Below are 15,401 nucleotides of genomic sequence, written 5' to 3'. Positions count from 1 at the left end.
GATGTCACTGTCAATGCGACACATTGCGTCTAAAAATAAGTCAGGGTAATTTGCATGGTGAGTGTGCACACAAAGTGAATTACATTGAGTGAGAGTTGAAGTAATGTGTAATGTCATTAAAATGAGTTCATGGAGATTTGACGAATGGTACAAGACTAATGTCAAGTTTATCCAGGGGTGAACAAATCGTTTTGTGAACTGGTGGTCCCCGGACCAGTGCTTAAAAAATGCCGTGGTCCTGCTGAAAAAATTAGTGGTCCCAAGTCCCGCTAATGTGAAACATTGAATCTTGCCTATAAATCTGTTCAGACGTACACTACTTTTAGTTGAACAATATCCAATTTATAATAATAAATATAAAGTTGACATGCTTGGTTTCAGTCAATTGACAATTCTATTCTATTTGTAATGGTTATTTTTGAGGCATCGACGAAACGAAAAACCTCGAATGACGACTTCACTTGGATCTCACGAAGGATCAGGAATTGACAGAAATATGCGACAAGAACATTGGAAAACAGTGTTAATAATGGTTCAACAGTGCAGTATAATGACAAAAGTTGTACTACGTTTTGTCAAACTTGTCAGGAAAACCCAGACATTTGCAAACAAACCATCACAACTGTACAAAGAAACTGACCCCTTCAAAGTTGATCCTATAAAATCTCACGAAAAAAAATAGGAACACATACATTGCAGGCAATGTATGTGTTCCTACTAGAGAGGGAGTCCGTGTGACGGTATCAAGATAAATTCAAATTCGCCAGTCCTGGAGGCTTTGGCAAATATCACATTACAGTGCTAAAAAAAGATACTTCGTTGACCATCTGTAACTCTAGAATCAGACTGTTCATTTTGTGTCATGCTGGCCAGTTGTTTTCCTATAAATCCATTGCTCAAAAGATTGACCATTTTCCGTGTTGTCCATTTAAAACTTTACAGCCATTCGCATTTCAGATCGGGTCTAAATTATTTACGAGATGGGTAGCCACACCGCAAATGTACTTGAGAAATGGTAGCTTATTTGAGAGTCCTATGTTTACAGATAGTAACAGATAAGATATGGTGGGAAATGCTTGGCGCATACCATTTCTCTCTAGGGTTGGTCTTGGCACATTAATTAGTCACTTATGGATTGGGTTCCATCTGTCCGTGCGTCCGTCCATCCGTCAGTCCGTCCGCAGCCGTTTCTTGGAGATGCCTTGACCGATTTTTTTCAAACTTGGTACAGGGGCAACATACTATGGCATTACATATGCACATCAAGTTGTTTCATAATACGATCCAATATGGCCGCCTAGCAGCCATTTTGTTTGCGAATTTTGCGAAGTAAAGACTAGTAGCTACTAGTAGTTACGATGTACTACGGTGAATATTCATAAGTCTCAACGCATATTCATGTACTTTAGGTTGTAGACAATAAAAAGTAAACACCTATTGTCCGTTATTCATGAGTCCAAACTACGACCATTTACGCGTAGTCTTCATCGTGAAAAAAATAACGAAACAAAAAGATTTTCTTTCCTTTGCAAATCAGTTTCACGCTTACTTTTTTCAATGTTATTTGTTATTCATTCGATGCCTTCTATGGCATTCGTACAGTCGGCTAGTCAACTAAGTGTTTCAGATATATTCAGATGTTTACCTAATATGTCTTGCCTAAAAATACCTTGAAGAAGAATTTTTATTCGAAACGTCGGATTTTACATCTATTTATTCGGACTGCCTCACAAGTTCCTTATGCACTTCTCGGCTGGTCAACAAACATGCAGACCATTTTCGTCTGGCTGGTCAACGGTGCATTGATCGTGTTAGATTCTAGTCGCAGGATTCGTCAGTCGAATTCAAACATTGTCCACAAAAACAAATTGAAAACTAAAGCTTGTCTCGCATTAATATATCATTTGATTTGATTGATTTAGAAGTCACCTAAAAAGGTTTTGTTTCTTCAAAATTTTGAGGAAAAACGTCATTTATATAACGAAATTTCGGGCTACGAATAACTGAATACGTTCATCACTTGCGTCTCTATGTTTATATATCTACATGCATCATGCATCACGCCACGTGTTGCCGAACATTGCGATTTCTCAACTCAACCCCATCATTTAGGAATGTTACTGTACCGAGAAACATAAAAAAAATAGTTGTTGTTTTAGAATATATAAAACAAATCCTGTTATTCGATAATATAAAAGTCAAAACTGCACTTCCACAACCCGGAAATTCAACAGCATTTCTTGGCCCTACCATGGCCGTCAAGCGTGAGCTTGTAAGTTGTACTGTTAGTTTGTCGACCGTGCAAAAAACAAAAAAGAAAGTCTAACTGCGATTGATGCTTTGAGAGTCACACAATTGTACGATAATCTTCCTCAAAGATTTACTGTTAACCCAGGACTGTTACAATATTACGTCCATGCGTCCATCACAATAAATTTCGAATACATACCGTACTGTTCGTGAAAAGATTTACTGACTATTGAATGAAACTTTGATTTCGTGCGTATCTTATTGTTGTTTTTTATGAATATCGCCCATGAACTTGCACTCATAAAAACATGTGCAGTACTAGTTTCATCAGCACATTACTGGCTGAGTACGTGGTTTTCTTTGATGATCGAAAATTATGACAAACTACGATCAACTACGATAGAAGACGATGTCATCATTGGAAACGTGGAAGGTGAGAATCACTATCTATTGTGTGTTGGCGATAAAAAATTACGCGTATCTACGCTCAAAGACGACGTCTTTAAGGGAAACAAAGAAAAGTGAACTGATTATCTATTGTCAGTTATTCATGAACTTGAACACCTCATTATCTCCTGTTTCGCGTAGTACATCGTAGCTACTAGTAGCTACTCGTCTTTACTCGTTACGACGCGTAATTACGATGCTTTTGATTTCGATGTCGTCCCTAAAGCCATAACTCAGACATGCTTGACCAGATCTCGTTCAAAGTTGGTATTAGGACAGTGTTCTATGACATACATGTGCATATTCATTGTTGTCGTGATACGATCCAATATGGCTGCCTGGCAGCCATTTTGTTGGCGCAGTTTTCATGTCCAGAGCCATAACTCAGACATGCTTGAACAGAGTAGTGATATCAAAAACAACCATATGAGGCCAACATTAACCATGTTTGAAAATGACAACATAAACTGCCAGTTCCTTAAAACCCAATCATAGCGGGGACTATGTCATTTTCAATGACTTGTTTTAGGTACACCATAATTGCATGATGTAAGGAAAAAATGAAACAGGTGGTGTATATTTTTGATCGTGTAATGTTTTATATATTACAAAGTAAATGATAATAAGCAGTATAAATGCTCAGATTTGGAATGCATTTTGTGTTATGTGTCTAACAAGCAATCCACACACCCGAAATGGAATGAGCCACTACCAGCCACAACACACATGCATTGGATGGGAGACTTCATTTCATGAAAGGGGTTCTACTATAAATCATTTGAAGCTCCTTTATGAATAAAAGCAATAATACAATCAATGCTGATAGACTGATAGCAAATAAAATGTTTCATTTGATATATTTGAATTATTATAAAATGAAATGATTATTGTTGTCTTCCTAATTGTTGTGTCCCTAAACTTGTATGTCCCTATTCGTAATGATATGAGCCACATGACTGATGAGTGTTGACTGCCAAATAATCGCCCTGAGCTTCTATTTAGTTCCTCTGTTGTTGTTCCGAATTTGCTGATTTTTCTGAAAAGTGGCCCAGGGCTAGGTTTTGGAAAACTCCGGTAAGTGTTAAGTACATGAGATTGTATAGACAATGAAGATGACATTTTAAATCATCAATAGAATTGACTCTACTTATAGTCTTAGCCTACTAAATTGATATTGTATTATTTTGTGTTATAGCCGAAAATTATCGTCTCGGCATCATTTGGTGTTGAACCAACAAGATTAGTTGAATACAAACCATTGGTAGATCAAGCCATTTTGATGAGTCAACACAAGCCATACAAATGTATCATATATGACAGATCAAAAATGGTAAGAATTATTTAAGTTATCAATTCCAATACTTTGTGATACAGTGTTACATTTTACTGCATATAATTTTATTTTAAGGATAACATTAACATTATGGCCTTGACTACATGTAGTATACTATTCTAGGAATGGCCTTGACTAGTACACTATTCTAGGAATGGCCTTGACTAGTACACTATTCTAGGAATGGCCTTGGCTAGTACACTATTCTAGGAATGGCCTTGACTAGTACACTATTCTAGGAATGGCCTGGACTAGTACACTATTCTAGGAATGGCCTGGACTAGTACACTATTCTAGGAATGGCCTTGACTAGTATACTATTCTAGGGATGGCCTTGACTAGTACACTATTCTAGGAATGGCCTTGACTAGTACACTATTCTAGGAATGGCCTTCACTAGTACTCTATTCTATTTTCATTATTTCGACCCCTGCATGTACATGTAGGTATGATAAAATCTATCTTACCATACATGTAGGTATGATAAAATCTACCTTACCATACATGTAGGTATGATAAAATCTATCTTACCATACATGTAGGTATGATAAAATCTACCTTACCATACATGTAGGTATGATAAAATCTATCTTACCATACATGTAGGTATGATAAAATCTACCTTACCATACATGTAGGTATGATAAAATCTACCTTACCATACATGTAGGTATGATAAAATCTACCTTACCATACTTGTAGGTATGATAAAATCTACCTTACCATACATGTAGGTATGATAAAATCTACCTTACCATACATGTACATGTGATAAAATCTACCTTACCATACATGTAGGTATGATAAAATCTACCTTACCATACATGTAGGTATGATAAAATCTACCTTACCATACATGTAGGTATGATAAAATCTACCTTACCATACATGTAGGTATGATAATATCTACCTTACCATACTTGTAGGTATGATAAATTCCACCTTACCATACATGTAGGTATGATAAAATCTACCTTACCATACTTGTAGGTATGATAAATTCCACCTTACCATACATGTAGGTATGATAAAATCTACCTTACCATACATGTAGGTATGATAAAATCTACCTTACCATACATGTAGGTATGATAAAATCTACCTTACCATACATGTAGGTATGATAAAATCTACCTTACCATACATGTAGGTATGATAAAATCTACCTTACCATACATGTACATGTGATAAAATCTACCTTACCATACATGTACATGTGATAAAATCTACCTTACCATACATGTAGGTATGATAAAATCTACCTTACCATACATGTAGGTATGATAAAATCTACCTTACCATACATGTACATGTGATAAAATCTACCTTACCATACATGTAGGTATGATAAAATCTACCTTACCATACATGTACATGTGATAAAATCTACCTTACCATACATGTAGGTATGATAAAATCTACCTTACCATACTTGTAGGTATGATAAATTCCACCTTACCATACATGTAGGTATGATAAAATCTACCTTACCATACATGTAGGTATGATAAAATCTACCTTACCATACATGTAGGTATGATAAAATCTACCTTACCATACATGTAGGTATGATAAAATCTACCTTACCATACATGTAGGTATGATAAAACCTACCTTACCATACATGTAGGTATGATAAAATCTACCTTACCATACATGTAGGTATGATAAAATCTACCTTACCATACATGTAGGTATGATAAAATCTACCTTACCATACATGTAGGTATGATAAAACCTACCTTACCATACATGTAGGTATGATAAAATCTACCTTACCATACATGTAGGTATGATAAAATCTACCTTACCATACATGTAGGTATGATAAAATCTACCTTACCATACATGTAGGTATGATAAAACCTACCTTACCATACATGTACATGTGATAAAATCTACCTTACCATACTTGTAGGTATGATAAAATCTACCTTACCATACATGTATGTATTATAAAACCTACCTTACTATACATGTAGGTATGATAAAAGCAAAAAAAAAAAACACTTTAAAAAACAATTCAAAATTCAAAGCTCAAAATCAAACACCATTGCTACAATTATTGCAGCTTCTGATAGGAATAAATGGGAAGGTGGTAATAACTTCATAATATGATATATTTTATATTCAGGAAAGAACTGAACTGAATCCAGACATGGACTTAAGTTGGCAAGAAGAGATGTCCACATCTAGACCACATGATTGTGTACCAGTCCTAGCAACGGATCCTGTCTATCTACTGTATACATCAGGAACAACGGGAACTCCAAAAGTATGGATTGAGTTTATCCCATATTTCACTATTATGGGAATGTGATATAGGAACACCAAAAGTATTTGTCCACCATTTGACAATAGTTAGTATGAGATGTTGTCTCATTGAGATCACACCAATACAAGATAATGTTGTAACCTCTATAGTGGTACATTCAGCCTGCAGTAGCTGCAACTCATCAAATAACCAAAGATGTATTCACTAATAATTGGTCAATTACTTATAAAAAGGGGTCTCTCCATTGGTGACTATTGAGTAGGGATCAGTCTTAACCCTTTAGGGGTCTCTCCATTGGTGACTATTGAGTAGGGATCAGTCTTAACCCTTTAGGGGTCTCTCCATTGGTGACTATTGAGTAGGGATCAGTCTTAACCCTTTAGGGGTCTCTCCATTGGTGACTATTGAGTAGGGATCAGTCATAACCCTTTAGGGGTCTCTCCATTGGTGACTATTGAGTAGGGATCAGTCTCAACCCTTTAGGGGTCTCTCCATTGGTGACTATTGAGTAGGGATCAGTCTTAACCCTTTAGGGGTCTCTCCATTGGTGACTATTGAGTAGGGATCAGTCTCAACCCTTTAGGGGTCTCTCCGTTGGTGACTATTGAGTAGGGATCAGTCTTAACCCTTTAGGGGTCTCTCCATTGGTGACTATTGAGTAGTGATCAGTCTTAACTCTTTAGGGGTCTCTCCATTGGTGACTATTGAGTAGGGATCAGTCTTAACCCTTTAGGGGTCTCTCCGTTGGTGACTATTGAGTAGGGATCAGTCTTAACCCTTTAGGGGTCTCTCCATTGGTGACTATTGAGTAGGGATCAGTCTTAACCCTTTAGGGGTCTCTCTATTGGTGACTATTGAGTAGGGATCAGTCTCAACCCTTTAGGGGTCTCTCCATTGGTGACTATTGAGTAGGGATCAGTCTCAACCCTTTAGGGGTCTCTCAATTGGTGACTATTGAGTAGGGATCAGTCTCAACCCTTTAGGGGTCTCTCTATTGGTGACTATTGAGTAGGGATCAGTCTTAACCCTTTAGGGGTCTCTCCATTGGTGACTATTGAGTAGGGATCAGTCTTAACCCTTTAGGGGTCTCTCCATTGGTGACTATTGAGTAGGGATCAGTCTTAACCCTTTAGGGGTCTCTCCATTGGTGACTATTGAGTAGGGATCAGTCATAACCCTTTAGGGGTCTCTCCATTGGTGACTATTGAGTAGGGATCAGTCTTAACTCTTTAGGGGTCTCTCCATTGGTGACTATTGAGTAGGGATCAGTCTTAACCCTTTAGGGGTCTCTCCGTTGGTGACTATTGAGTAGGGATCAGTCTTAACCCTTTAGGGGTCTCTCCATTGGTGACTATTGAGTAGGGATCAGTCTTAACCCTTTAGGGGTCTCTCTATTGGTGACTATTGAGTAGGGATCAGTCTCAACCCTTTAGGGGTCTCTCCATTGGTGACTATTGAGTAGGGATCAGTCTCAACCCTTTAGGGGTCTCTCCATTGGTGACTATTGAGTAGGGATCAGTCTCAACCCTTTAGGGGTCTCTCCATTGGTGACTATTGAGTAGGGATCAGTCTTAATCCTTTAGGGGTCTCTCCATTGGTGACTATTGAGTAGGGATCAGTCTTAACCCTTGAGGGGTCTCTCCATTGGTGACTATTGAGTAGGGATCAGTCTCAACCCTTTAGGGGTCTCTCCATTGGTGACTATTGAGTAGGGATCAGCCTTAACTCTTTAGGGGTCTCTCCATTGGTGACTATTGAGTAGGGATCAGTCTTAACCCTTTAGGGGTCTCTCCGTTGGTGACTATTGGGTAGGGATCAGTCTTAACCCTTTAGGGGTCTCTCCATTGGTGACTATTGAGTAGGGATCAGTCTTAACCCTTTAGGTGTCTCTCCATTGGTGACTATTGAGTTGGGATCAGTCTCAACCCTTTAGGGGTCTCTCCGTTGGTGCCTATTGAGTAGGGATCAGTCTCAACACTTTAGGGGTCTCTCCATTGGTGACTATTGAGTAGGGATCAGTCTCAACCCTTTAGGGGTCTCTCCATTGGTGACTATTGAGTAGGGATCAGTCTCAACCCTTTAGGGGTCTCTCCATTGGTGACTATTGAGTAGGGATCAGTCTCAACCCTTTAGGGGTCTCTCCATTGGTGACTATTGAGTAGGGATGTCTCAACCCTTTAGGGGTCTCTCCATTGGTGACTATTGAGTAGGGATCAGTCTCAACCCTTTAGGGGTCTCTCCATTGGTGACTATTGAGTAGGGATCAGTCTCAACCCTTTAGGGGTCTCTCCATTGGTGACTATTGAGTAGGGATCAGTCTCAACCCTTTAGGGGTCTCTCCATTGGTGACTATTGAGTAGGGATCAGTCTCAACCCTTTAGGGGTCTCTCTATTGGTGACTATTGAGTAGGGATCAGTCTTAACCCTTTAGGGGTCTCTCCATTGGTGACTATTGAGTAGGGATCAGTCTCAACCCTTTAGGGGTCTCTCCGTAGGTGACTATTGAGTAGGGATCAGTCTCAACCCTTTAGGGGTCTCTCCATTGGTGACTATTGAGTAGGGATCAGTCTCAACCCTTTAGGGGTCTCTCCGTTGGTGACTATTGAGTAGGGATCAGTCTTAACCCTTTAGGGGTCTCTCCATTGGTGACTATTGAGTAGGGATCAGTCTTAACCCTTTAGGGGTCTCTCCATTGGTGACTATTGAGTAGGGATCAGTGTCAACCCTTTAGGGGTCTCTCAATTGGTGACTATTGAGTAGGGATCAGTCTTAACCCTTTAGGGGTCTCTCCATTGGTGACTATTGAGTAGGGATCAGTCTCAACCCTTTAGGGGTCTCTCCATTGGTGACTATTGAGTAGGGATCAGTCTTAACCCTTTAGGGGTCTCTCCATTGGTGACTATTGAGTAGGGATCAGTCTTAACCCTTTAGGGGTCTCTCCATTGGTGACTATTGAGTAGGGATCAGTCTCAACCCTTTAGGGGTCTCTCCATTGGTGACTATTGAGTAGGGATCAGTCTCAACCCTTTAGGGGTCTCTCCATTGGTGACTATTGAGTAGGGATCAGTCTCAACCCTTTAGGGGTCTCTCAATTGGTGACTATTGAGTAGGGATCAGTCTTAACCCTTTAGGGGTCTCTCCATTGGTGACTATTGAGTTGGGATCAGTCTCAACCCTTTAGGGGTCTCTCCGTTGGTGCCTATTGAGTAGGGATCAGTCTCAACACTTTAGGGGTCTCTCCATTGGTGACTATTGAGTAGGGATCAGTCTCAACCCTTTAGGGGTCTCTCCATTTGTGACTATTGAGTAGGGATCAGTCTCAACCCTTTAGGGGTCTCTCCATTGGTGACTATTGAGTAGGGATCAGTCTCAACCCTTTAGGGGTCTCTCCATTGGTGACTATTGAGTAGGGATCAGTCTCAACCCTTTAGGGGTCTCTCCATTGGTGACTATTGAGTAGGGATGTCTCAACCCTTTAGGGGTCTCTCCATTGGTGACTATTGAGTAGGGATCAGTCTCAACCCTTTAGGGGTCTCTCCATTGGTGACTATTGAGTAGGGATCAGTCTCAACCCTTTAGGGGTCTCTCCATTGGTGACTATTGAGTAGGGATCAGTCTCAACCCTTTAGGGGTCTCTCCATTGGTGACTATTGAGTAGGGATCAGTCTCAACCCTTTAGGGGTCTCTCCATTGGTGACTATTGAGTAGGGATCAGTCTCAACCCTTTAGGGGTCTCTCCATTGGTGACTATTGAGTAGGGATGTCTCAACCCTTTAGGGGTCTCTCCATTGGTGACTATTGAGTAGGGATCAGTCTCAACCCTTTAGGGGTCTCTCCATTGGTGACTATTGAGTAGGGATCAGTCTCAACCCTTTAGGGGTCTCTCCATTGGTGACTATTGAGTAGGGATCAGTCTCAACCCTTTAGGGGTCTCTCCATTGGTGACTATTGAGTAGGGATCAGTCTCAACCCTTTAGGGGTCTCTCTATTGGTGACTATTGAGTAGGGATCAGTCTTAACCCTTTAGGGGTCTCTCCATTGGTGACTATTGAGTAGGGATCAGTCTCAACCCTTTAGGGGTCTCTCCGTAGGTGACTATTGAGTAGGGATCAGTCTCAACCCTTTAGGGGTCTCTCCATTGGTGACTATTGAGTAGGGATCAGTCTCAACCCTTTAGGGGTCTCTCCGTTGGTGACTATTGAGTAGGGATCAGTCTTAACCCTTTAGGGGTCTCTCCATTGGTGACTATTGAGTAGGGATCAGTCTTAACCCTTTAGGGGTCTCTCCATTGGTGACTATTGAGTAGGGATCAGTGTCAACCCTTTAGGGGTCTCTCAATTGGTGACTATTGAGTAGGGATCAGTCTTAACCCTTTAGGGGTCTCTCCATTGGTGACTATTGAGTAGGGATCAGTCTCAACCCTTTAGGGGTCTCTCCATTGGTGACTATTGAGTAGGGATCAGTCTTAACCCTTTAGGGGTCTCTCCATTGGTGACTATTGAGTAGGGATCAGTCTTAACCCTTTAGGGGTCTCTCCATTGGTGACTATTGAGTAGGGATCAGTCTCAACCCTTTAGGGGTCTCTCCATTGGTGACTATTGAGTAGGGATCAGTCTCAACCCTTTAGGGGTCTCTCCATTGGTGACTATTGAGTAGGGATCAGTCTCAACCCTTTAGGGGTCTCTCAATTGGTGACTATTGAGTAGGGATCAGTCTTAACCCTTTAGGGGTCTCTCCATTGGTGACTATTGAGTTGGGATCAGTCTCAACCCTTTAGGGGTCTCTCCGTTGGTGCCTATTGAGTAGGGATCAGTCTCAACACTTTAGGGGTCTCTCCATTGGTGACTATTGAGTAGGGATCAGTCTCAACCCTTTAGGGGTCTCTCCATTTGTGACTATTGAGTAGGGATCAGTCTCAACCCTTTAGGGGTCTCTCCATTGGTGACTATTGAGTAGGGATCAGTCTCAACCCTTTAGGGGTCTCTCCATTGGTGACTATTGAGTAGGGATCAGTCTCAACCCTTTAGGGGTCTCTCCATTGGTGACTATTGAGTAGGGATGTCTCAACCCTTTAGGGGTCTCTCCATTGGTGACTATTGAGTAGGGATCAGTCTCAACCCTTTAGGGGTCTCTCCATTGGTGACTATTGAGTAGGGATCAGTCTCAACCCTTTAGGGGTCTCTCCATTGGTGACTATTGAGTAGGGATCAGTCTCAACCCTTTAGGGGTCTCTCCATTGGTGACTATTGAGTAGGGATCAGTCTCAACCCTTTAGGGGTCTCTCTATTGGTGACTATTGAGTAGGGATCAGTCTTAACCCTTTAGGGGTCTCTCCATTGGTGACTATTGAGTAGGGATCAGTCTCAACCCTTTAGGGGTCTCTCCGTAGGTGACTATTGAGTAGGGATCAGTCTCAACCCTTTAGGGGTCTCTCCATTGGTGACTATTGAGTAGGGATCAGTCTCAACCCTTTAGGGGTCTCTCCGTTGGTGACTATTGAGTAGGGATCAGTCTTAACCCTTTAGGGGTCTCTCCATTGGTGACTATTGAGTAGGGATCAGTCTTAACCCTTTAGGGGTCTCTCCACTGGTGACTATTGAGTAGGGATCAGTGTCAACCCTTTAGGGGTCTCTCAATTGGTGACTATTGAGTAGGGATCAGTCTTAACCCTTTAGGGGTCTCTCCATTGGTGACTATTGAGTAGGGATCAGTCTCAACCCTTTAGGGGTCTCTCCATTGGTGACTATTGAGTAGGGATCAGTCTTAACCCTTTAGGGGTCTCTCCATTGGTGACTATTGAGTAGGGATCAGTCTTAACCCTTTAGGGGTCTCTCCATTGGTGACTATTGAGTAGGGATCAGTCTCAACCCTTTAGGGGTCTCTCCATTGGTGACTATTGAGTAGGGATCAGTCTTAACCCTTTAGGGGTCTCTCCATTGGTGACTATTGAGTAGGGATCAGTCTTAACCCTTTAGGGGTCTCTCCATTGGTGACTATTGAGTAGGGATCAGTCTCAACCCTTTAGGGGTCTCTCCGTTGGTGACTATTGGGGGGTAGTGTTTGTTTGTTTGTTGTTGTTTATTCATTTATTTATCTAGTCATTTATTGGTTTATATTTGTTTGTGTGTTTACTTGTTTATTTGTTTGTTTGTTTACTTGTTTGTTTGTATGCATTTGTAAACAAAACTAACTGAGCCTGAGCTCCCTGTGGTTAACCATTGGGTAGTACAGAAATAGGTTGAAATCATGATTGCCATTGTCTTTGAGGGTGCTAATTTTGGGGTGCAAAGTCAAAACTCAATTTGATTTGATTTATCATGTAAACTATATATACAGTTTCAAACCATGCATTTACCTACAGGTGATGCAAAACTGTTTAAAGGGCCACTGCAATTCTATTTCTTTCTTTACACTAACATGTTCATACTGCCCCCTAATGAAAGGAATGTATGATTAAATGTTGATTTACTGTATGCGTCATATAGAAATGGGAGGGGGAAATCTGTACCTCCCAGCCTGCTTCCTTCGACTTTTTTCGTGTTTCCGGAATATGCCGAGCACTGTGTTAGCAAAGCCAAAGGTGTTGTTTACATTTGTAATATTATGTCATCCTTGAGGCCAACCTGGTCTTGGTGTTGTTAGCCTAGCGGTTCACTTTTGCAGTACCGTTTAACGTTTAATAGTCGACAATGGTTCGACGTTGTGTTTTTGGAGGCTGCAGTAACACAAAGAGTGATTCGATCACCTTTAATACATTTGGCACACATAATGGATATAAACTGAAATTTTAGTCTTCAAAATTTTGTGTTGTTTCAAGCGTTATGAACCTATTTTGTCAGCCACCGTGACGGTAAATTCAACACAGACGTACGTATGTACTCACAATCACTAACTTGAGAACTTGCAAGGTCAGATTGAAATATGTACGAAATATAGACCACATAAGGTAGAGACACCAAATTTGGCACAGATAATGAATATAAACTAAAATTTTAGTCCTGAAAATTTTGTGTTGTTTCAAGCATCACAACACGCCTTGTCGGCAGGACAAAGTTTGACACAGACACAACACAGCTACAATCATTAGCATCGACCTTAATTTGACAACTTGCAAATTTCCTGCTATAACATTTAATCAATTTAAATACGCATTGTATGGTTGATTAATACATAATAAGAAAAATTTATGTTGAAAATTTAGTGAAAACATGATTTACGGGGTTGTAAGCCACAGAAACTTCCGTGTAGTCCTCACACGATGTTGACAAGGCCGCCATTGTGGAACCGTACGCCAGAACAAGGCTCTACAGCAAGCCATTATTGCGTAATTTGCTACCCAGTCTTTAGACTGCTATGATGTACATTTATGATAAATTGGCAAATGTTCAGATACATACACCACAAATATAGCACAGGCAACCAGAGAGTTTTTGTCGGGTTCAGAGTAGACTTTATTTGCCCAAGTCTCTGGGCTAATTATTTCCACTTTTTTTTTAAAATCAAAACTGGCATCATCCTAACTCACCCTAATTTAGTTTAATGCCAAACAACCATCTTAGAAAAAATCTGAAAAACATTCAGTCATGTATTGGGAGAGCCTAGACTTTGCTACATTGTAACTATGGAAAAGCCAAAAAAAATTGTGGGAATAGAAATGGGAAAAGAAATAGTATCAACACATAACAAACGCAAAAAAAAATCGACCAAGGAACTTGTCCCAGTCAAAATTCAGAGGTACAAAGTCCACTACGTAATTCTAACACATTCAAAACGCTCACCACAACTAATCTACTCTGCATGGAAATATAAAAAATCATGATGCAATCATAGACAATGGAGGGGAGACAGCTCATTGTTACATTGTATCCTGGGGATAAATCACTGATCCATCCATGGTTCAATCGAGTAGAGGTGATGTGACTACTATACTAGTCTAGAGATCCCCACGATCAATGATTGCCAATCGAGGGAATTTTATCGCATTCTTTGTGAAGCGATGAGTTGTCTTCAGATTACATAATATTGCCATATTGTGTCAACGTTTTGACAGTTTTGAATAATAGTATTTGTGTCGCATTTTCATTGGAACTGGTCCAAGCACGTACAATTATGCCGTCGATCACGTTTTAATCATGTTTTTTTTCGATTTGAAGACAGAAGTGACAGGTTTTGAGGCAGACAAAACAGATTAAATTATCAATTTAGATCTACACTGACAGCAGTAGTCTACCCAGACCACCTTTGACATGTGGTCTCATCTCATTGCTGAGTGTTTGATGGTATCGTTGACGTGTGTATTTTAGCATAGACATAATGTGATGGACCAGTGTCATCAGATAGCAACCGCAACAAATTCACTACATCTCAAAACACAAGATATTACACTATTAACCGAGACATAATTCAGAAAAGTCCCAAACCTGCATGTCAATATCGCGTCCGAGGTGCTAGATGCTAGATGTGGACCCGGGTTGTTGACCTTCGCCAAAGTGCATCAAGCATGTAAGAGTTGCATTCATTATACACTACAGTGTAGGCCTATTACAATTCCAGGAACACGATGTAGGCTACCAAGTCATGTCAAAACACACTCCAATACATGCAGATCACAGTCACAGCACGTGAATTTACAAGTATTTAGGTAGAAAGTGACAGAACAGTGATGTGCAACATGACGAACCAGACATGATATTGTACGATCATTTCCATTGGTGCATTGCCGCCCGCAATACTATATAGATGACACATCAAAATGTATGTACAAGATACACATGGATAATATACTGCATGTACACTCTATCATCCTGAATATTGCCTTTTCGTACGATGAACTGTTTCCATTTACAACAAAGTCAACCACCACGAAGTGAAGAAGCCAAAGCTAGCAAAGGTCAATTTGTAGTATGTAACAAAGGACGCGCCGTGTCGCCGTCACTCAAACATTCTTTTTCAATGTGCCACTTTGCTTTGAAAGCACTGGAGTGAATTGAATACCGCGGAACACGACTACACAACAATACATTGTAAAGACATACTAGTACCAGACAGGACAGGACACTATAGAAGACAACTTTAATACCAATTCTTGTTTAAAAG

General features: G+C 40.3%; 1 protein-coding gene across 2 annotated transcripts in view; it reads left to right on the top strand.

Moving 5' to 3' along the window:
• LOC144447950 (acyl-CoA synthetase short-chain family member 3, mitochondrial-like) overlaps positions 1–15,401 on the top strand; it is a 207,921-nt gene that overhangs the window by 52,528 nt on the left and 139,992 nt on the right. For both annotated transcript variants that reach the window (XM_078138072.1, XM_078138073.1), the window contains exons 4-5: positions 3,893–4,027; positions 6,165–6,305. In XM_078138072.1, the coding sequence (XP_077994198.1) occupies positions 3,893–4,027; positions 6,165–6,305 (276 nt within the window). The remainder of the gene's footprint in view (positions 1–3,892; positions 4,028–6,164; positions 6,306–15,401) is intronic.

This window comes from Glandiceps talaboti, chromosome 17, assembly GCF_964340395.1.
Source record: "Glandiceps talaboti chromosome 17, keGlaTala1.1, whole genome shotgun sequence".
Taxonomy (NCBI): Eukaryota; Metazoa; Hemichordata; class Enteropneusta; family Spengelidae; genus Glandiceps; species Glandiceps talaboti.
The sequence above is the reverse complement of the archived record's forward strand: the minus strand, read 5'-3'. Positions and strand labels throughout refer to the sequence as shown.